This window comes from Squalius cephalus, assembly GCF_949319135.1.
Source record: "Squalius cephalus genome assembly, chromosome: 3".
In the NCBI taxonomy this organism is placed as follows: domain Eukaryota; kingdom Metazoa; phylum Chordata; class Actinopteri; order Cypriniformes; family Leuciscidae; genus Squalius; species Squalius cephalus.
In genome coordinates this window covers 27,066,751-27,091,126 of record NC_137124.1, presented here as the reverse complement: position 1 = coordinate 27,091,126, position 24,376 = coordinate 27,066,751, and the positions used below count along the sequence as shown (strand labels likewise).

General features: G+C 39.5%; 1 protein-coding gene across 3 annotated transcripts in view; it reads left to right on the top strand.

The window, feature by feature from the left end:
• The window catches only part of ambra1a (autophagy/beclin-1 regulator 1a), a 94,437-nt gene that overhangs the window by 60,313 nt on the left and 9,748 nt on the right, over positions 1–24,376 (top strand). For 2 of the 3 annotated variants that reach the window (XM_079866203.1, XM_079866202.1), the window contains 2 exons: positions 9,725–9,835; positions 11,306–11,514. In XM_079866203.1, the coding sequence (XP_079722329.1) occupies positions 9,725–9,835; positions 11,306–11,514 (320 nt within the window). Of the gene's footprint in view, positions 1–9,724; positions 9,836–11,305; positions 11,515–14,751; positions 18,048–24,376 lie in introns of those variants that run through there. The other variant, XM_079866204.1, reaches the window with a different exon arrangement.

Sequence of the window (24,376 nt, the reverse complement as noted above, 5' to 3'; positions counted from 1 at the left end):
AGTTTTTTCCTGCATTGCCCCATTAAGCCTGCTATGCCATTCAGCACATGGCTGCGGATATATCTACGATTTATTGATGCTACAGGGTAGACTTGCTGCAATAGTTGGAGTTACTAGTGTTCAGCTGCAACACCAGTTGCATCACTTGCAACCTGCCCGCCACCGTTGTTTTGATTTTTTTATAGTAATAAAAAATATTTAGTTCAGTTAGAAAACAAACACTGCAATTAAAAACTGGACACGTCTGCTCAATTCAGTGTGAATCGAACAAGAGTCGCAGCACAGATCAGCAGCAGGAGTCAGATTTCACCTTACTTCGCCCATTTCTCACTGACTGACAAGACAATGGCAGAAGATTTGTTTTCAAAGCAAAATGTAAAAGTGCCTATTTAAGCGAGTTTGGCATTGTACTGTTTTGTTGTTGTGTTTTTCATTAAGAATAACAAACCCACCATTCAAGCAGTTGCCGCCCCCGAATTTGCACTAATTCTAAAGTAAAATGCGCACGGCCGCACAGGCATTCATAATGGTGCGTGTCCACTGCCGCGGAGCAGAGCGAGCATTTTCAGTTTATTCCTATGGAAGTTGAGCTTCTATAGGAATTCATTGAAAATGCTCGCTCTGTTACAGTCTTATGGTGCATGTCTACTGTTGCAGAGCACCTAAAACTCCAACGTTATAAGGATTGATAAAGTGCAATCGCCGCTGAATAGGATTTAATTCGTCATCGCAAAGATGGTTCTAGAAACGAATCATTTGTTGTGTTCATTAATTAATTGTATTTTTGACTACTATTTTGAAAAGTGTTGTGTTCTGATGGGAATACGGTATTACCGGTGTTGTCCCATGTCGATTAGCTGCTGAGAAATGTTCCTCACTGTCACATCCCTACTACAAGGGATGCCTAACAGGACGAAAGACAGAGAGCTGTACTGCTTCACTGCCTTGGCACACAGGGACAACGGATTTTCTACTCATTGCCTAACACAGGTTCAACGTATAAGGATGCAGATGGTGCATTGAAAGCCTACTTTGTGCCAAAAGCTAACATAGTAGCTGAATGCCACACTTTCCGTAGACGTTGTCAGGCACCTAACGAGACAGTTTTACAGTACATTGCTGTTTTGCAAGAGCTTGTTGTTTCATGTGAGTTTGGTGCCAGTACTGACAAAATGATTCACAATCAGTTAGTAGAATGTGCTTAGCCCACTAATATGTGAGAGACTTTTAATAGAAACTGATCTTACCCTGGACAGAGTTTAGATAACCCTGGATAGCAAGCCAGATTGAATCTGCTGCTGATCAGGTTAAATCCATTTCATATTCCCACCAAGTTACCGCCCCCGTACAAGCGGTGCCGCACACAGTAAAGCGGGAAAGCCGTCACATGCACCTCTTAATTTTGCTTAGATGGGGAAGTGGAAGTCATGCTTTCTCTGTGGATCGGAGGCACACTTATCTAATGTCGTGAACTGCCCGGCTGTAACTGCTACATGCAGGAAGTGTAAAAAGATTGGACATTATGCTAAACTGTGCCGTTAAAATTTAATTACCAGAAGTTACTGTACTGTACACCGAATATTCAGCTAGTACTCCCAGTATTACAAGCACAGTGACTATGTCTACTTCTGACTTGTGTGGTGGATTTGGTGGTTGACAGTGGGTCTTCCATATTTACCCTGCCCTACAGCACTTATGCATGCCGTTTCAGTAATGTCGCAACACACAGCCAGGCTTGTGATGTATTCAAAAGCCCATATTTCGGTGGTTGGATGTTTGTCAGCGAACGTTTCCCTATATGACCACTCAGTTCCTGATACGTTCTTCATTGTGGACAAAGGGACACCTCTCATGGGGCGGGACCACATGCAGTGCATGTGAGGTTAGAAAACAATCAAGTCCTGCCTCCTAATGCCCTTCCTGTGCCTGCTTCTCCTGTGCCAGTCTTTCAGTGTACTGTTGCTGAGTCAACTGAGTTTAGATTTGTTAAAATTGTGCTAAAACTTTCGGATGTGCTAAAAGTTTATTCACCGCGTAAAGCTGGATGAAACGGTCACACTTGTGCACCAAAAACTTTGCCATCTGCCACTCTCTGTTGCTACTCACTCTCTAGTGCTGTGTCTAGGCTGTGTGCAGATAGGGTGATAGAAAGCATCGATGCCTCTGCATGGGTGTCACCAATTGTTGTTATGCAGAAAAAGTCAGGTAAAATTAGGATATGCGTTGACCTTAGACAGATAAAGCAGTGATCGTGGGCCGGACTACTCTATGCTCTAAAAGGTTGTACTGTTTTTTTTTTCCTACCATCAACCTGACTAATGCTTACTACAAAGTGCTGCTGCATGAGGACTTAATTACTCACAAACGGGTCAGTTTTTGTTGTGTTCCTTACAGATTGGCTTCAGCACCTTTGGCATTTTAGAAGATGATGACCATCATCCTGGCTGGTTTGTTAGGGGTTAGGGGCTACGTTTCACTCCTTACATGGACTTTTGTCATTATGTCACTTATGTCAAGCTCCAGTGCATGCATGTCTGCAAGATCCAAATGGATTCAACTGGTCAAAAGAGGCTGAACAAAGTTGAACAGAAGTAAAACAACTGCTAGCAAACAGACCTGGTTTGGCATTATTCAACCCCACACTACACACGATTATCTCCACAGATGCTTCTGACTATGGTCTGGGAGCCACACTTTCTCAGGTCAGCCCGGAAGGCATTGAACAATCTGGCCTTTGCATCACGTACGTTGTCTACTGAGCGTAAATATGCCATGGTGGAAAAGGAATCACTAGCGTGTGTGAGCTGTTGAGAGGTTACTTATTAGATTTTATTTAGGTTTTCATTCACATATAAACATTGATCACCGAACATAAACAGAAGCTCAACCGTACTTGCTTGACACGCAAGAAACAATCTCACTAGCCGCATTTCCACTGTCGGGCCAAAACCGGGCTTTTTTTAAATAGACCTAATGGTAAGTCACTTTATTTCTGTGTGACTAATGTGCAGTTTTGACACAGATTAATTAATTATGATCAGTGTATCACTTTTTATTGTAAACCTGTGGTAAAACATTGATTCTTGTGTTTTAAAGTAAGTAAACAACAAATATGCCAGAAAAAGGTTGCTTTTATTAGGTTTGTTTTGCGATCACGCTGTTTCCAGTGATTTCTCTCTGATTAGTTTACTGATAAAACTTCAATTTGTTGGTGAAATGATGGGTTTGTGTGAGTTGTTCCAGAGAGGCGTGTTACGGGCATGTTTTAGTGAAGCGCTGTGGAGCTTCTGGCCCGACAGTGTGTTTTGGGCTCGGTGCTACAGGCCCGGGGCTTTTAGCCCGGCACGGCCCGTTTAAAGCCCTGGCTCGCACTGGCCCGACAGTGGAAATGTGGCTACTGGTTCTTGCGTAAGCTCAAACTGCCGGGGTTCTGTCACTTCGCCTGGTTTATTCTTGATTTTGTGACAGAGCTCGGACGAAACTCCTTGTCTTCGTGTGAGTGTGGTTTCAAGTGTGCTCGAGCCGTGCGCTCTCTTGTCCGCATGCCTTGTTTCATATTCTGAGTGTGGTGTTTCCCGGCACTCATGTCTAGTTTGGTTTTGGTTCTGTGTCGGTTTTGTGTGATCACTCGCCATGCACTCTTGTGTTTTTTGAGTGCTTAGTTTATGTTTCCTTTGTCCAGCTGCTCATGTCGTGTCTGTGTAGCACGCTGTTCGTGTTTTCATCAGCCGCGTGCTTTTGTGCTATGTTTTGTGTGTTTTGTGAGTGTTTGTTCTCATGGGGTGCATGTTCCTGCCTTGTTTTGTTTGGTGTGAGCACATGGCTTGTCATGTTTGTTTCTTTGTACCATGTGCTCTCCTTTTTATTGTCTTAACCCTGCCCTTCTTGTTATCTGATTATTGGTTCATTTGTCTCACCTGTCCCTCCTTGTTACCTGCCTTGTTTTGCTCCCTATTTATTCTCTTTGTGTTTTCAGTCCTGTGCCAGATTGTCATCTGATGTACCCACGTAACATGTTCCCAGTTTGTTCCTGCCTTGTCTTGTCCTGCCCAGTCCTGTTGCCCCCCCCCCCCCCCCCCCCCCCCCCGGTAGATTTAGTTTGTTTTCAATTTATTTTTATAACACATAAAAGCCCATTGTTCTGCATCTTGAGACCTTTCCTCATCCCTTCCCTCAACCCTGACACAAACATGCTGCTTAACACACAAGTATGAACCTCACTGGTTCTCGCACTTCAAGCAAGCATGATTGAGCTTCCATTTACCATAACTGATGTGTGAGTTGATGAATGTTTATATGTGAATAAAAGCCTAAATTAAAGGAAATTTGGACTAAAGCACTCAATTTATATGGATTAGTTTCTCTTTATGAACTTTTTGAAGCATCAAAGTGGTAGATACATGTGAATGGAGGGACAGTATGTAATCTCTCTGATTTCATTAAAAATCAGATTCTCTCTGATTTAATTTGTGTTCCGAAGATGAACGAAAGTTTTACAGGTTTGTAACGACACGAGGGTGAGTAAATTATGAAATAATTGTATTGGTTGAACTAACCCTTCAAGGACAACTTTGTCTTCCGAGGCTCACGGCTGTTTGCACTTGTTGCTCTTCAATTTGTGCTGGTCTCCATAGCGCACAAAGGACATCAGGGAAAGGTGAGAACTAAACAACGCCTTCATGATCTCAATTGGTGGCCAGGGATTGATTCTCAGGTTCAGGATGCTGTCCGTTTCTGCCACGTGTATCAGCTCAATGACCAAACTGTCAAGTCACATCCTGCTCCTCTCCAGCCGGTGTTGCTGCCAAATGGACCATGGCAGAAAGTGGCTGTGGATAATAGTCACGCCATTTGATACTGCTGCATCCTACTGCAGGTTTGCTATAACATTAACTGATTATTACAGCAAATGACCTGAGGTCTCCTTCACTCACACTGTAAATACTGATTCTGTGGTTTAGTTTCGGACATCAGTCTTCAGCCGCCATGGAAATCCATTGAGTATAGTTACTGATAATGGTGTTCATTTTATGTCTGCTGCTTTCGCTGCTTTTCTGGAAGGAATGAATATTCATCACCATTGTTCTTTTCTCTACTACCTGGCAGCTAATGGTGCTGTAGAGAGGTTTAACCCTGTGCTCAAATACACTGTCCAAATGGCCATCCTGCAACATCAGCCATGGAAACTTGTGCTAACTGACTTCTTGCAGGTGTACAGTACAACTAGTACTTCACCCTTTTAGCTCCTCTATGACCTTGTTTCCAGGAGGGGGATAAAGTAAGGGTATGGAAGCCCTTGCATTTTCCTAAGGGGACATGGAAAGTTTACTGATCATCTCACAGTTGCCAAAAGATTTTGGGTGGGTACTGTGTTATTCGTGATGGAAAGACATGGAATGCTTCCCATCTCACTGCATATCCATGCACATCAACAACTCTGGCTGAGAACACTGCTCACTCACTACACTCATACCGCTATACCTAATGTGATGTTCGGAAGCCTAGTTGGTTAAAGGACTATGTTACTTAGATCTGCTGTAATACTCTGTTATTTAAAAAGGGGGGAAATGTTGTGTTCATACGTGAATTGTATTGTTGACTACTATTTTGAAAAGTGTTGTGTTCTGACGTAACGTGTCTGACAACGGAAGTAAATGAGTAAACAAGATGGATGAAGTTTGCTACTCCTGTCTCATGTGCTTCATTGTTTTATAACTCCTGACAGATACCACACCATTTCACCTGTTCCAGAAGTGGTCAAATGAGCAACGGACAAACTGCGAGAATTCATTTTTATATAAAGATTTTATGTAATTTTATATTTTTTTAATCTTTTCAGATTCTGTCTCCTAATAAACTGCAGCACAAACAACGACCTGCAATGTCTCATTGCAAAACTTAAGCATCGGGAAATACTCAATACCATATAAGAAGAGAATTCTAGATAGCATTTACTACACAGTGCACAGCAGAAAGGCAGCAGCACTCAAAAAGACTTTTGTGATGCTTTTGCCGACATTGCATGTTCAAATGAACATTTTAAATGGTGTACTTGCTGCACATACAACATTACTTCCGGTACTGATGATATCACTGTTTAAAAAATACAGTGGGATCGCCAGTATTTTGAAGCATTAGTGTTGTAATACTATACGCGCGTCACAATGTGCTGCCATTCACTTCAGGCTGACAGTTGACCTTTGAATTTGATTTCTAATGAAATCAGAGAGATTTCTGTCCCTCCATTGACACGTAACTACCACTATGATGCTTCAAAAAGTTATGCTTTAAAAAGAAACTAATCCATATAGCAATGGTTTATAGTTTTCATAATCATGAAATCAAGAAAATCATAATGGCATATTTAATTTTGTTTCCAAGTAAAATGTAAAATATATATATATATATATATTTAATACAGTAAAAAAATGTATTCGACTTATACTGTGACATGAGAAAAACAGACAATTTGTTAATCACAAATATTTGTTTGACAATGGTCAGCACAAAATTCATGATCGTGACTACTCCCACGCACGCGTTCCCATTAGAATATTAGGTGGATAATTCAGAACAATAATAGATATTTTTTGTTTGTATGGTTGTTATCATTTCTGATTTCGCAGTCTATATTTTTCCAACAAGGCTTTATGCTGCAGTCAAGCCATTTCATAATTACCTGATCATAATTAGATGATAACCTGGAACATTCTACTTGGAGATGTTCATGTCCTCTGACACAGAATTATGCATTTCTATGGCAACACTATTAACACAGAAATAATTCTGTGTAATTTGAGTAATAAGTAGACAAAACCGCAATACAACAAATAACAGATGTTATTTGTTATTCAAATACCTTATTAATAAACACAGTTTTAGAAGGACTTTGTTTTGTTCTTTCCAGCTTATTCTTTCTTTATTATTATATTAACAATATTTAATTGTAGGAATTGTTAAATATTGTGAAATAACTGCTTACAACTTTATTTTATTTAAAGTTAAGTCAAAGCTGCTGCCATTTATGAGTTTCAATTTGATGTTTACAAATTGTAATTACAAGTTACAATTGGAATCTCATAATTACGATAACTCTGACATGGCATGACGTTCCGTTATTCATGTCATCCTTCAAATTCATGTAGCGTTTCCTATCTCTGTCCTGGATTGTAATTAATATATAATCATACTGTATATGTAATACATATACATACATATTGTCATACTCTAGTCCTCTTGGTGGCATTTCTTTCCAGAGCTCCCCTCACTGATCTTCGGTTAGCCATTGGCTTTTCGGTAACACTTTATTTTGATGGTCCCTTTTGAACATTCTGTTGACTATAAGTAACTTTGCAGCTACATGTCAACTAACTCTTATTAGAGTATTAGTTCACTGTCTGCTTATTATCTGCTAACTCTTTATAGTGATGGTCCTCCAACAGACATTCTACTAACTATAAGTAACTTTGCAAGTACATGTCAACTTATTCAAACCCTATAACCCTACAAGTTTACTAATACTCTACTAACACTCTAATAAGAGTTAGTAAACATGTAGGTGCAATGCTACTTATAGTCAACAGAATGTGTTAAAGGGACCATCAAAATAAAGTGAAACCGGCTTTTCTGAGCAGCTTTCGCAAGCATGCTGTAAACAGAATGACACCAGTGCCTAAAAACATACCTTTTTTCAAATGTGCATTATTTTTGGCTAGTATCACCCACAACCTCTGGCTAAAGTTGTAGTGTCAAAGGCCAAAACAGTTAATAAATGCAGATAGTTTGTCATCACCTTTGGTTTTTAGAAGGCCAGAGATCATAAACATCAGAACTGTCAGAAGTTATTTGTCTTGCACATAATTCACACATTCACAAATGTATTCACACTTGATATTTGTAATGATTTTATTTTAGAAGGATGGGCAAAATTAAGTGACTGTCACCATACAGGGTGTATGCAGCAGGCAGACAGACAGACAAAGACTCAGAAGATGAATATAATTTCAACACAAAGTTTAATAAACCCACACAGGCAAGATAGTCCAATAAGGGCAGAGAAACACACCTAACGTGAACGTGACTGAACACACAGCTGAAACTAATAACACAAATGAGGAGCGGGATAACTAAACAAAGGAGACAGAAAAAAAGACCACGACCTTGAAAATATGGTCTTTGACTTTTTTCATGGTCTTGGTCTTATGGACTTGGGAGCAGCATCAGGCCTCAGTCTTGACTCAACCTCAACCCCTCTCCTGGTCTTTGTCTTGACTTGGACTCGAATAAGCTGGTCTCAACTACAACACTGACTTCTTAACAGGATCTGTTGCATTTTTCAGGAAATCTCAATGAGACAACACATTTCAGAGATGGCAAATTCTATGAAGGATTGATGCTGTTTTGAAGACAAAGTTTAGCCCTACTCTATATTAGGCAGTTCATTCGACTCTTTATGTTAATATATAGTCCGTTTGTTTGTCCCATCCCCTGTACGTTTATTTACCAGAGGTTCAGAATGCTGTATGTCTTCACCTTTCTCTGAAAGCAGCTAGGATGACGCACAGCTTTCTCTCTGTCAGTACCCATAAAGCTCTTTACACTACAGCTTTTGATGGACATCGGAGGGAGAGGGATCGATCTGACTGAAACTGGTAATTAGCCTCCAGTGGTTCCTGATATCAGCCTACTCTCATGCTGGGGAACACCCACTTATTAGGATGTGTTGAAAAAAAGATGAATTGTAAAGTGCACAAATATTGATTTGATAGTTTAAGAATGCCATGAGCAGACCTTCATAACTTGTCTCCTATCCATTAAAGAGCACCATCAGCTCAACCAAAAAAAATTCCCCCAGAAATGAATTACCGTTGCTCTATAATGTGCAAGTATGCATCACAAATTTCTCCTCCTTCTTGACCTGCTACACTCTTTGCTTTCCTTTAGTTAGCCTCCCTTAGAGAAATGAGAAAGAAACAAACGGACAGAGAGAATAGTAGAAGGGATAAGGGGGCAAGAAAGAGAGTTGGACAGGCCCACTGGGAGGCAACATCTCCGGGAACTACTGGTTTGAGACAGGTGCACAGGATGGTTGGATAAAGTGGATGTCAGCCTCGGCAACTACGGGACTGTCTGTGCTATGCTAATGAGCCACAAAGATGCATTGTGGGAGTCCGTGGGGAGTATAGCGAGTTTCTTTGAGCTAGGCAAATGAGCAGTCAACGAACTACAGCTCTGACATAGCCAAGAAAAAGAGAGGTTTCTCCTTCTGTCTGCTGTTGTTGAAGCTCAGCTCTTTGTTCTCATGCTGTGTTTGCTGAAGTTTTTGTCTGTATTTAAAACTGACAAAGAAAAATGAGGGTTTCCCATTGTTTTTTTTAGGTAATGCTTTATTTCTGGAAGAAAAAAAAAAACTTTTTCCTCGGTATCCTGATTCATGGGTTTTTTGTCTGATTATCTTTTTATATATATTTATTTATTTTCTATCAAGTAACACATTGACCCCGTTCTTCTTGCTTGCTTTATTTAATCTCTGTACAATTAATTAATACCAGTGGATTTCACCTTAGAATTAAAAACTTTTTAATAATTTGTTTAAATAAAGGTCAGTCTTTTTTCTTCTTTTTTCTTTTCTTTTGTGCAACATTTTCCATGAGTCTTACCTGGACTTCTCACTCTCTCTTTCTTTGTCTGCCTGTCTATGTGACCATGGAAATATACCGTGCAGAGATGTACATTCAGATGGCAATGGCACTTCTGAACACTCTGAGAGAATGTTCACCATCAATAACAGTGGAGGGGTTGGAACCAGCAGCAGCAGGGGTGGAGACAGGGTAGGGTGAGTATAAACTATTATAATTTAAAAGTATAAATAAAAAAATAAAAAGAAATAATGTAATTTTTATTTGTTGGTCAAATTGAGTATATATCAAAGAGCTGTTTCATTAATAGCTTTTCATCCATTCTGTTGTGATATGGTATATATTGTTTGACAGAGGATTCACCTCCCTTCAGAATGATTGCAGAGTAGCCCTCCAACTGCTGTCCAAGGTCCGGGCAATGGCAGCGTGTCACTTAGTGGATGCGCATGATAGCAGAGCACAGCTGTGAGGCTAATTAGACCTTCTCACAGCAGCCATGAATCCAGCATGTTTTGCTGACACTTTTTTTAGAAAAAAGCCTTAGTGAGGTGTGTTGACTGCTGATCCCATGTTGTTGCTTTTCATTATCTGACACGTTGGTGCCACACTTGTCCACAGTGGACTTAATGAGGCATCTTAGTCCACTCTACAGCAACGGTGCTTCACCCAAAATTGTGATGGAGTTTCCGTCTCCTCTCAAAGCATAACCATCCTGGCCATTATATTGCCAGTTCAGATTCAGGCTGGAGCAAGTGGCTGAGAGGAAGTCCACAACAGCATATGACTGCGGGCATCACATGATTAGGCATACATGATCACAATAATGGTCTAATGGTCACTGCCATTATATGTCTGTCTATTATACTTCATACTTAATACTTTTCAAAACAAGGCTTGATCTTGGAGACTTTGCCTTTTTTAGGTAAAATACATTTATTTAATTCTAGTAATTCTTGAATTTCAGTCAGTTTAATTCTACTTCCTTTCACAGTAAAATTTGAATTATCAATTGAATTGGTATTTTAAAGATAATTCAGTTCTGTATGCCACATGACCCTGTCTCCAAGTTTAGTGTTTGTTATGAATTGCATTTCAAAGGTCATCCAGAAATGTACATTTTGTAATCATTTACTCACCCTCATGTTGTTCCAAAAGAAGATATTTTAAAAATATAATCTATAACATCAAAGTCAGTAGGGTTCAGTATTGTTTTGGACCCCACTGAGTTTCATTGTATGGACAAAAACAGTTGGAACATTCTTCAAAATATCTTCCTTATGTTCCACGGAAGAAAAAAGTCATACAGTCAGGTTCAGAACAACATGAGGGTGAGTTAATGATGAGAATACTTTTTTTTCCAGTGAACTAACCTTTTAACTGTCTGTAATTTTGGGGGTAGGCTTTGTTTGGTTTGTTACCATTGTGCTCAAATAGTTTTCTCCTGTAGCTGAATCACTTCTTCTTGTATTATTCTCATTTGTAAGTTGTTTTAGATAAAATGCATTGTAGTACGTCCTGACTTAAACTTCTATGAAAAGAAAACAACCTTGAACTTTACCTACTGTAGCAAGCAGTTATACAGACACATATCTTGTTCTATCTGAAGCGCCATCAGCCCTGTTTAGAATTGAACTGCCTGTAGACCTTGGGATGTGTCTTGTTTGTAGGAACAGCAGGACTGATTGGCGCTCACACAGAGAGATGGGCCTGATGAATGCGATTGGTCTGCAGCCACGACATCCCGCCCCCACTGTTGCATCACAGGGGACGCAGACACAGAGTTTGCGGCTACAGAATGCAGAGACACAAACAGACCATGACCTTCCAGATGAACCTCAGCAGCCCAGCACTTCTCAGGGGTCACAGGTTACTGATGGTAAGAAAACATTACTGAGCTCAGGTGAGGTTTGTCATTGAGATGAAAAGACAAATCAATCCTTGGTTAGTTTTCCATCTCTTCGCTCTAACATATTGGCTGCTTCTCTCTGCAAAAATATTCTGTATCCATAAAACATTCTTTTTTGTCTCACCAATTTGAATAAATTCAATCTGACTGCAGATTCTAGTACTCAAACTTCTATGTACCTCAAACTTACTGTATCTGTCTACATGTGCAGCTCATGTATTCTGTACATACAAAAGCAGCATTTAGTGTCGGTGCTACCACAGCAAACAAGAAGCTGTCAGTGCTCCTGTCAGAGAACGTGGCCACAACTTTCATTACCTCAAAGACTTTTTTGAAATCGTTGTTCCATACTTTTCCTCCCTCCTTCATTTCGAATGTTAAAAGTCTCAATGTTAGTGTTGTTATTGTTAACTAAAACTGTTAAAAACAGTGTTTGTTAATTAAAATAAAGCAAAATTAAAAGAAAATGTAAATATTATGTGAAAAAATTGTTGCCTTGGTGACTAACTGCAATAAAAATCAATTTAACATGGATATATAAAAAATATTAAAATGAATGAAAATGTCAAAAGCACGTAACAAAATTAACTCAAAATTAAAAAGTAACTTAAACTTAAATTAAAACGGAAAATAAAAATGTGAAAATAAATGCAAAATATGAATAATAACACTGCTGCATGATCAATGTTTTATAACCCCCATCATGTTTATTGCTGTGGTGCAAATATCAATCCTCAATTTTGGATCTGACTGTGAAAGTTGTCTGATTTACATGCCAGTTTCTATTTAACTGAGTATTTAGGCTCATTAATTGGGATCGAGCTCAGTCGGATCATTTGTTTTCGAATGAGGTGTTTACATAATGATTTTTCATTCCATCGGAACTTTCACTTGAATTTATGGATTACCTGGCTTCATGTAAACATAGCTCCCGTTTGGTTTTGTGTTATCTGTCATTCTGTGGCCTTTAGTGAGAAGCCTGAGAGGTGAAGAGAGAAGATTGGGTGCTGAATTTTGTCCTTATGCTAATGGTAATTACAGGGGACAGGAGAGGCCACTACACTGGGCAAGTTAATGTGTGTGTAGTATTGCTCTCATGTTTAATGGCGGTTAGCTTCAGAGAGAGCATTTATGACAGAAAACACTACATTGCATCTGCCATTTTCTACTCTGCCAGCCTCCAGTACCCATCAGCCCTCTTCAGCTCTCTGCTCTTATTACTCTTATTCCGCATGTGTCGCTTTTAGCAACAGATGAATAAGCATGTAACTATTTTGAGGTCCCAGATATAAATTGCAGAAATAAGCAGAGCGACAGATTTAACCCAGCTGACACTTGTATTTTTAGATAGTTGGGCTGTTTAAATGTGTTTTATTTATAAACATGGTTAGCAGTCGGAGCCGCTGCTGGAATGATATGTCTGATATAATTCCTGGTGGGAGCTCAACTTCAGAAGATTCAGATCATACTGTGTGCGATATTTAGCAGCACATATTTAATCATTTACTTCTTTCCATATCTATAGATTGTAGTTGTAAATCTGGCCATCTGTCTGAAGTTTCCAATCAAGTTTTATTTATTTGTCATTTGTACAGCTAACATAAGGTTTACTTGGTTTGAAATGCATAAGATGAGGCTCAGTTTGTAGAGTTTTGTACTGTACAGAAAACTGACCCTTCAGGGAGTTTGATTGACAGGCGATTTGACCAATCATAATCCGCCATCCGCCATTTTTGTTAAAACAAAATTCCTTCTTATGTTCATTCATGTTTATTTGATGCTATAAATTAACTAGAAGGAAGAGATGATCGGTTCACGAGCAGCTTTAACTGAGGCATGGCTTGTCGGACATAGCAACTGTAACTAAATGGGGCGGGTCTTTGCGAACGGTCAATTGACCCTTCATAAAGACCCACCCCCCTTAGTTACTGTTGCTACGTCCGACAAGCCATGCCGCTCTCAAGCCCCACCATGTTCTCACGCAGTGAAAAATACATGGCCGGCGCAAAGAGAACTCTGACAACGCGCCGTCAGACAAGACAGAGCAAGTTACTTTTGTTATGAAACAAAGTCTCAGCTTTCAGATTTTTACATTTTTTAAGAAATGTAAACAATAAGTACTGTTTAATGGCTCTTTAATGTGTCGTGACAGATCGCTGTACTGCCTCAGTTCAAACAGTGAACTTCCTACTAGCTATAGCACAAAATAAATATAAATTAACATCAGAAGCTATGTTGTTTCAACCGCGGAAAGACGTCAGTACACACCATTTTTCAAGTTGAAGTCCACCAATGTTAATCTATTTTAATTTGTAAAAATAAAATAATTGTTAATGTTAATCTCTCCTGTCTGGTTTGTTTGTTGGACAGAATGGCGGATGATTGGTCAGATTGCCTGTCAGTCAAACAGTGCATAGAAAGCACAGACGCGCATAAACACAAAATAAATAATATGATTTATTTGTGAAAAAATAATATATACACTCACTGGCACTTTATAAAGTACACCTGTTCAACTGCGCGTTAACGCTAATATCTAATCACATAGCAGCAACTCAATGCATTTGTAGACATGGTCAAGACGATCTGCTGAAGTTCAAACTGCATCAGAATGGGAAAGAAAGATGATTTAAGTGACTTTATCACACGGCTCTGTGGAATACTTGATTCTGATTGGTCAATAGCGCCATCCAGCAGTAAAATATTCCCAGATAAAAACCACTCAAAACAGATAACGCAGGCTCATCCGGGTTAATGAAGTCAGCAGTGCTAGGTTTTTTCTTCGTGGAAGTTTTGCATTTGGTGAGCTAATAGAATATTACAACTCAGTCAAATCAATATTTTGTATACAGTTATTATTTAATTATGCCATCCAGTGTCGTGGACTCGCTCTCTCGTGTTTCATTCAAACGCAGCTGCTGCCATTTTGTGACTATTGTTTTGTACACTGTTGGATTATAAGATACAAACAGGTACGATTTTAAAACAGTTTAATCTGAAATCATTATCTCTCATCTCCATAATTATTTATGTGGAGAAATGCTGTGAAATAAGTGGTATGACTGTAAACCGAGAAAATATACAGTGAGCGGCAGTTCTGTGGGCGAAAATGCCTTGTTGATGCCTGAGGAGAATGGTCAGACTGGTTCAAGCTGTTAGAAATGCAACAATAACTTAACAGTAACTCGTTGCAACCAATGTCTGCAGAAGAACATCTCTGAATGCACAACACGCTCATCCTTGAAACAGATGGACTACAGCAGCAGAAGACCACACTGGGGGCCACTTCTGTCAGCTAAGAACAGGAAACTGAGGCTATAATACACACGGCCTCACCAAAATTGGACAATAGAAGATCGGAAAAATGGTGTACATTCTGATCTGTCTTGATTTCTGTGAATTTGGTCAGAATTTGGCTTAAACAACATGATCCATCCTGCTTTGTATCAACGGTTGAGGTTGATGGTGGTGATGAAATTGTGTGGGGGATATTTTATTGGCACACTTTGGGCCCCTTAGTACACATTGGGCATTGTTTAAATGCCACAGCTACCTGAGTGTTGTTGCTGACCATGTCCATCCCTTTATGACCACAGTGACAGATCTTCTGATGATTACTTCCTGCAATATAACACGCCATGTCACAAAGCTCAAATCATCTCAAACTGATATCTTGAACATGAAAGTGAGTTCACTATACTCAAATTGGCTCCACAGTCACCAGATTTTAATCCAATAGAGCACCTTTGGGATGTGGTGGAACCATGGGTGTAGCATATGCACTTTAATAAAACAGAAATTCGTCCCCCTCACTTTTTTCGGGCAAATGTGTTCACGTAAAGGTTCTCATTCTCATGAATTAAAGTACATTTAAAGAGACAAGAAAGTCTATGCATGACCTGACGTTTTATTCTTATCCAAAATGAGGCAATGTGAACATTATGGAGTGCTAAACACTCTCATGTAATGTACAGTAAATTCTAATTAACTCTAATTCTTATTCATAAATCAGTCCTAAAATTGTCATAAGGAAAATATATAGGAAACAAATTAGTGGTTATTGTTTCTTAGCCTATTAAAAGCAGGAGATAAGAAAAATTAAAACCTGTCAATTGAACAAGGGTCAGAAAAAAAAACTGATAATACACAACAAACCTGTCCCCCCACTTCTGAAATTATAGCTAAGCCCCTGGGTGGAACGGTAAATTCACATCATGGATGTGCAGCCGGCAAATCTTCAATATGAACCAAAATCTCTGAGGAATGTTTCCAGCACCTTGTTGAATCTGTGCTATGATTAAGAATTAAGGCAGTTCTGAATGCAAAACGTGTATACCAGCAAGGTGTACCTAATAAAGTTGCCGTATATAATTTAAAAATAAAAATAAAAATGTAATTTTGTATTGTTAAAGTGACAGAGTACAAGAGAGAAACAATACTAAAGTGCTAGAAAAACAATAAATACAGTTCGGTTTACTTGTCATGAGTGTTACTGAAATTCAGGGTTATCAAGCACAGGTTAAAACGATGATAGAATGATGATAACAAACATAGAGAGAGTTTTTTTTTTCTTTCTTTTTTTTTTTAAGCTTACGTTTAGCCCAGGAACGTACATAGATTACAACTTGCATACAGGTTAGCAGTTTTGAAGTTTATTAACTCTTGCTTGAAAGTTGTAGTAGTGGGAAGAGTTTTAAATGACAATTTTAATTCAGTTGGATAAAGGGATTAAAAGAGGGAAGGAAAAAGGACGGCTAGGGATGTGCTATCAGTAAACCAAGCACATGGGGCCCTAGCTGGCACTGCCTGAAGCGTCCTTTAAATTGATTGGCTCTGGCTTTAGCAAGAGTCAAATGAATGTACTTCTACGGAAAATTGAGTATTAAAAATAGAATAGAAACAGAAGAACGAACACCCCTTTCTTGTTCGATTTTAAAGCTAAACTGTTAGTTTTAAAACAGTGCATGAATAGAAATAATAATTAGTGGAACATGACGGAGTCCATGAAGTCCCAGAGTGCATGTACAGACTGAAGCTGTGTGAAGTTTGGTGGTTTTAGCAAATCTCTGAAAGCATTGACCTCTGAAGGAATAAAACTTCTCTGTCTCTGAGACTATTCAAAAGCTCTGTTTTCACACTTTCAAACAGTGAATGTCCTTGGTTTAGTCTTGTGTATCCAGACTTTTGACTAAAATAGTGGAATATACTGTAGAGTTCTGCTTTTTAACTTGTTTACAAAAATATCTTTCAAAGATTTGATGTCAGTAATCTGGCAGATTTGGCAAAGCCAGTCAATACTTCATCTCAAAAGATCACCTGTATCAGCTTGTTCCTTGTAAACACGACTTGGTTTCTGTGCGAACTGATTGAAACGAACCTGTGCGGCCTTACTCCTGAACTTTATTTTAGACCAGGTTAGAGCTTGCTAGATTGAGAAAATTAAGTTTAAAGTTCAGTTTAGTGTACGGTATCAGACGGAATATCAGTGAATGGACTGTGGTCAGAGGTCTGATGGTCTTGTGACCTGTTTCTAATGTTGTGATTAAATGTAAACACTTTTCTTTTTACTGAAATTGATTTGCATGTAACCTGCCCATTATACATAGTAGCAGGTTTCATGGCTGTGTGTATTTGCTTTGTGGCGTATGACTGAGGTCAGATGTACTGCGTCTTCGCCTGCAGCAACTGTATGTTTTTGTCTCTCTGAGGTACTACAGGTGCCAAGAACTTGATGACTCAAAGTTTTAGGGTAGAGAAGTTCACATCTGAGTGTCTCACCTCAAGGAAAGCCAACTTCCCACACAAACAGTGCACACTCCCTGCAGTGAGATCTGTGGGCGAGGGTTAAGTGTGGTATCGTTTTAAACTGCAGTCAGTGAATAAGTTTAGGGTTAGAATTACCATCCTCTTTGTGCATTTTATGTAATGAATATGAGGAAAGAGCATGTTGTATTTACTTAGGTTATACAAAGGAACGAAAAAAAAAAAAGATGCACAGACGTTTTCTCTCTCAATCCCTCCCCCAGTCTATTTTCGATCTCTTTCTGTTATGAATGTTGTACGGAATGTAAAATGTAATCCTCGGGTTGTTTCTTTTTTCAAATCTTTGGTTGAAATGTGCTTTTTTGGAATGAGCCAACTCCAGAAGTTCATTTAGAAGATGTCTAGTTCATGTTTTGGGAATATTTATTTTTACTATAAAGATGTGATCCTCCACTTCTCTCTTCCTTTCCCTGAGTAGATTGAGTTCACTGACTAATGACAGATCATGCTCCACCTGAACCTGAGTTTGCTGCACCTGTCCTTTTGTTCTGACAGGCTGAAGCTGTTGATATCTTTGGTGTCCTAATACATCATAAATAGGTATAGCGGCTAGCAGAGTGAAAATAAGTGACGTGGGAGGCAATGACAGATGAAATGGAATTTTTTCATACACTACCGTTCAAAAGTCTGGAGTCTGTAGGAGTTTTTAATGTAAAGTATCTTATGCTCGCAAATTTAATTGATTTAAAAAAATAAAAATAAACACTTTTCTATTTTGATTTTTTTTCCAATGTAATTTATTCCTGTAATGACTTTCAGAAGCTATTACTCCAGTCTTTAGTGTCACATGATCCTTCAGAAATTATTATAATATGCAGATGTTTAAAATATGCATTATAATATAATGATGATGCTCAAGAAACAGTTATTATCAATGTTGAAAACAGTTGTGCTGCTTAATATTTGTATGACACTTAACATAATGTATTTCACTTTTAATTAGTTTAATGTGTCTTGGTGTGCTTAATAAAAGTATATAAAAAAATGTTTTAATTGGAATGGTAATGTATATATGGACCTCTTATATTCTACACTGTTGGAAACTCAGAAGCGAAGACCAGGAGACTTGGTTCTTTCTTCAGCAGGATTCTTTATTGAGAACACGAGCTGTTGGTAGCTGCAGTTATTAAGTCTGACTAGGGCAGTAGACATTGTAGTTTATATACATTTCAAGGGGGAGGGATGTACATAGAGGACATAGAGGTGGAGACACTCTGAACAAAGCATGTAAATGAAGTACAGGAGTCAGTTCCTTACCGGAATTCCTCCAGCCCTGATCTCATCAGCATAACAGTGCCATTCAAATGCATAGATGCTAATCCAATCAGCCTGACAGTATCACCCATAACTTCACATTATCATATCTTAACTTGGGACAATAACACTGTTCATGAGGTGCATAAAGACAAAAGGTTAATGTCAGACACCTGGGTTGCTTGACTTAATCTTCTTTGAATCTCATCATCTATGCCTCAAAATGTAAAACACAGTGTACAGAACTTTCTCAGTTTATATACTATTGAATTGGAACCTAGATGTAACATTTGGAAAATTTGTAATACAACATTTCCCCCTTTGTTCTAATAACTCTCACAAAATACAATTTTAGACACTTAAAGGAGTCATAACCTGCAATTTTCACTTTTCCACGAGAATCAATGTATGTTATGATTGCATAATGATTATACACTGGCCGGGAAGCCGATATTTAAAAGTGAAGCGTTTGTTTACCTCAGGGTTTGTAAAATAGCCCACGTGCACGCGCACTAAAAAACGAGATTTTGATTTCTGCCCCGTCTTGACGTCAAGACGGGGCAGGATATACCATATATGGACACCGCAGCAGGAAGCCCGCCCTTCCCCTCTCCCCCTCATATTCAGTCGCGAAAGATGCAGAAACGTAGTGCACACGTGAGTTGCTCTGTGGTTGACTGCCAGAATCAACATGTAAATGTGTTTTCTCTACCAAGAACGGACCTAGCTATCAGGGACCAGTGGATTAAATTCATTTTTAATGACGCGGTTCCTTCAACCCTTCCCACTGGCTTATCGTTAGGTGTTTGTGCTGTGCTAAACATTGTACGCCGGAATCCTTCACAAATTTGGGGCAATATCAGGCGAAGTTGGCATCGAAGCTCGGGAAAAGCGCCATTCCAACAAAACTGCCTGCAATTGAAACGGTAAGACTGTGTTTATATTGCTCTACTGTGTGTAACAAACAGCAGCTAACTGCTAATGCGGCTATTGTATGCTATTGCGTCTGTCACTAGACAAATAAACGAAAGACTCGAGGTGAAGTAATTATTTATGTTCCCTGTAAACGATTTTTGACTGCATTATAATGATTTCTTAATTCAGAATATGATCAAGATTGCGTAGGTTGATGTGTTCGGGGAATCTGCCAGTTAATAGTAACATTTAAAGCCCCTTAAATGAACGAAATGACTCAAAAAGATTTGTTCATTTTGATGAACGAGATCGAACAAGAGAGTCAATGGACACTGGTGGCTGGTGTTGCCAGATTGGGTGTTTTTCCGCTACATATTAAGGCCGGTTTACGGTGGGTTTTAGGTGGGTTTTCGCCTGGAAGGCTTTATAGAAATCTGGCATCCTACTGAACGAAGTTAAACTGAGAGAGCGTGGCGTTCACAGACACCAGAATGAATGAGTTCACAGTAACGTTCATCAGGCAGTAATGCGGTACGTTCAGTTCACGTTCGCCCAAAATATGAACGAGTTCATGAACTATCGTTCAATGAACGCGTTCAGGCACAACACTGGCGGGAGTATTAGCTTCGAGGTAAACATGGGGAATGGCTGCTAACGTTACTTTGCAAAAAACAAATGACTGAGATCATCATGAACTCGGCTATTGTATATTGGTTGCCTAACGCTTATACACTGGCCGGGAAGCCGGTCGCGGCCAGGTCGGGTTCATTCACAACTTCCGCCATGATGTCATTTTGGAATGATATGCTAAAGCATTACCTGCGGTGTCAACCCCCCTCCTTCCTGCAACCAATCAACGCGCCCCTCATTTGCATTATTAAAATGACCGTCCACGACAGCCAAAATATCGCATCAGATCTCGCGAGACAATAATGCCTTCAGAAATAAGGGTCTGAGGAGCTCTGTGTTTATTTTTTTTCCACTTTTCTTTTTTAGAAGGGCCTGAAAGACTATAATACAGCAGTAGGGATCCAAGGTAATACTAGGTTATGACTCCTTTAAAAGTTCATTCTTGTAACCTGTGATCGTTACAGGCACATAGCACATGCTCTGTGTTGATTAATTGCATGCTGACACAGAATCAAACATGCAATTAGGGTCCGTGAAGTTCTTACGAGTAATAGTCTTTTTCTGGTTGGAACTGTCATTTTCTCGTGAGGGGCGTGAGTCATTTGTTGAATGAAACACTTGATACTGTGGACGCATAGATAGTACGCCAGTAGGAGAAACAACAACAGAATTGCTATTTCCTTGAATCCACAGCCAGGGTTTACCTAACCACAGGTTTCCGAACCATGAAGAATTATCTTCAGTCATCTGGTGTAATTTTGCTGAAAGATCAAGAATGTCTTGTTGGATTTTGTTCAAGTTCTCTGTTGGATCCATTAACCCAGTGCAGCACTCAGGGCCGATAATGGTGCAGGCTCCCCCTTGCGTTGCAAGAATGTAATCTAAGGCCACTCTGTTCTGTAAGATCATTATCTTTTGCGAAGCGAGAGTATCCATGATGTTACCCAGGGCCAAAGCCGTATCATTGGCCAATTTCTGTACAGAATTCTATAAGCTTCTGACTTGATCAAGGGCCTATATGACACCATAAGACTGGATTAATGCTCCAAGAGTTCTTGACCACCATGTTTGTGCACAAGTGAGTCCTGGAATGCAGCCATCTTCTTTGTTTGTGGTAGGAGCTGAATTTTGTAGATGTAGATGGGGTGTTCCACCCATGGGATTCCTGCTCCTACTGAAGGCGGGTGTGGCATGCAAACGTTCTTTCCAGCAAACAAGGCGTTTTTTGACATATCCATCAGCTCTAAGAATATGTTGTTTCTGGAGTCTACACTGTGCGATGTCCATGATGATTACTTGTACGACAATCTTGATCATGTTGATGGATGACTGAAGTTCCCGTATGTGTATTTATTTATTTATTTTTGTGATAGTTGGCTCTGCAGTGGGTCTAGTTGTTTTCTAGAGGTTGTGGCTTTATACGCAGATGAGGAGGTCGGTGCATATGGGTCTCGGGACAGCCATCAAGTGATATCTGCACAGAGTAAGAAAGAAAACAAAAGACAGATAGAGCAGTATTTGTTCAAACACTAGGGTTGTATCCTTTTCTGAGTCTGCTATTGTTGTTCCTTCTTTCCCTATTTCTTAATTCCTGCGACACCTAAAGAACAGTGAGGAAAGGATGGACTAGTGGATGGGGAAGGCCTATGAGGGAGTCTTCACCGCAGGGTTGGCCCCCGAAGCCTGTTGCATTCGGTTCCCTGACACAATACTGCAGCTGCTGTAATCAACATCACTTGATGTGGTCCATGCCACTTAGGCTCTAATGGCTTGTTTCTGAATGACTTTATAATGACCCATTGACCTGGGATGATTGTGTGTCCACCTTCTGGTGGAGTCTGCTAACAAGACTCAACTCTCTCTTTGGCACTCTGTACTGCCTTTGTGAGGTTTTCACAGTTAGCGATCAGGGCATCTGAGGCAATGTGTACATCAGCATTTCTCAGATCAATCACATCTGGCATCTGCATTGGGCGTCCAGTAATAATCTCATGAGGGCTCAGTCCTACTGATCTGTTGGGTGACGCTCTCATACTACACAGTACTGCTGGCAGCGCTTCGACCCATGGTACTCTTTCCTGATGCATTTTGCTTAGCCTGGTTTTGATTGCTCTGTTCGATCGTTCAACCTGTCCTGATGATTGTGGCCTATATGGGCAGTGAAGATTCCACCTAATCTTCAACATTCTAGACACTTCCTTGACTACCTGTCCTGTGAAGTGTGTACCTGGATCTGAGTCAATGCAATCTGGTAATCCCCATCTGGGAATGAAATCAGTGACAAGACATTTAGCAGTATGTGCAGCTGTAGCACGCCCTGTTGGATAAGCTTCTATCCATCTTGAGAACATATCTATTACTACCAAAACGTCAGTTTTTCCCTTACAACGAGGCAACGATATGTAATCAACTTGCAGGTGACGAAATGGTCCTGGTGGAGCTGGGGTATGTGTTGCTGCTTTAGTTGCTGCTGGCACATCATTATATTTCTGACATGTAATGCATCTCTTGACTGTTTCGGTGGCTACCTTTCTGAATTTTGGATTTCACCATTGATTTGAGAACCTGTGATTCATCGTTGCTGGACCACTGTGACCCAAATTGTGTATTTGTTGAGCCAAATATGGCAGCAGTGACTCGGGAGCGACATACTTTCCCCCTTTGGTCCAGCAGCCGGATGAATCCACGGTGGCTCCTTTGTCTAACCATGTCCATGCTTCATATAGAGGAATGTCTTTGTACAGATCAATGATTGATTCAGGAGGCAGAATTGTCTTCTGTGCTGTACTACCTGAACACACTTGTCCGTAGTATTAGTTGTGAGATGTGCTTTCACTTTGATCACCGCTAATTTCTTTGGAAGTTTCATGGCAAATATTAGATCTTTCACTAATCCAGCATGCTTAATGGGGGATCCAGCAGAAGTTAGAAACTGTCTGCTTTGCCAAATGACACCAAAATCATGAATTACCCCAAAAGCATACCTGGAATCTGTGTAGATATTTGCAACTGATCCTGAAGCTAGCATGCATGCTCTAGTTAACCCTCTGAGGTCTGAGCTGTTTTCTGGGCCCTGGAGGTGTTCTGACATGCTCTGACATTTCTGGTTATTTCTGTTACTTGTGACATTTTCTAATTACACTGTATTCAGCACAAACTCTGCTACAATAATATATCAGCAGCATGTATGTAAAAGTTTGTAGTTTTGAGATAATGACATTTATGCGTGGTTTGTGAAAATACAAAAAAAAATTCTCACTGAAATAAGGCCATGAAACCCATACTGATTATTTCTTCACAAGACTTTTGAAAATTGTATGACGTAGCCTAGAATATTTGCTGCAAAACTATGTGAAAATCACCCTGACTGCTCATTCAGATAAGACAATATATTGATTTAAAAATTTTACGACGTGTTTTGTGTGAAAAAGCTTTATGCGGGAGCTCATTAATATGTAAGTTTTCACACCTGAGAAAGACAAAGAACCTCCCCTAACGGCCCTATTAGGAGCTATCAGGCCCTGTCATTCTGAGCAACCTTGCACAATACTGTAAATGAGGAGATTTAAAAAAGAATGGCTTTTAAATTGTTTGGATTTATTTACAACACAACATAATCCAAAGATACACAACAAATGCCAAAAAAGCACTTCAAAGACAGAGACCTTTGTGCCATTCCTAAAAACATTGTACATACCTTTAATTTCCAAGATTTTCACTTTACCATGTTCACGTACTCACGAGACGCATGTGAATGTTGAAGTCCTCAGTGGCATCTGGGCCCTGAAAAAAAAAAAGTGAACATACTGATATCAAGAGAAAGGCCTGCACGATTTTGGAAATAAATATTAGATTTTTCTGGTTAAAATTGCTTTTTAAAATTCCTATTTAAAATTCACAGAATACACACACACACACACACACACACACACAAATGTTTCCAACAATATATAATATAATGAACACCATGTTTGTTGTGCCTTGTAGGCATAAGGTATATGCGCAGTGCCGGATAAAATAATAATAACAATAAATAACCTATAGCAGTATAAATCTTCCAAAAGATTTCAGTAACAACTAAGCTAGAGAAAAATATATTGATTATCATGTTACTTCAAATGTTTCCATCCGTTATGATGATGATATTCGCTGAGTTTTGTTTCAGTTTATAGACGTGCTCAAGAAAAAAAAGTTCACCGCAACGGAGAGG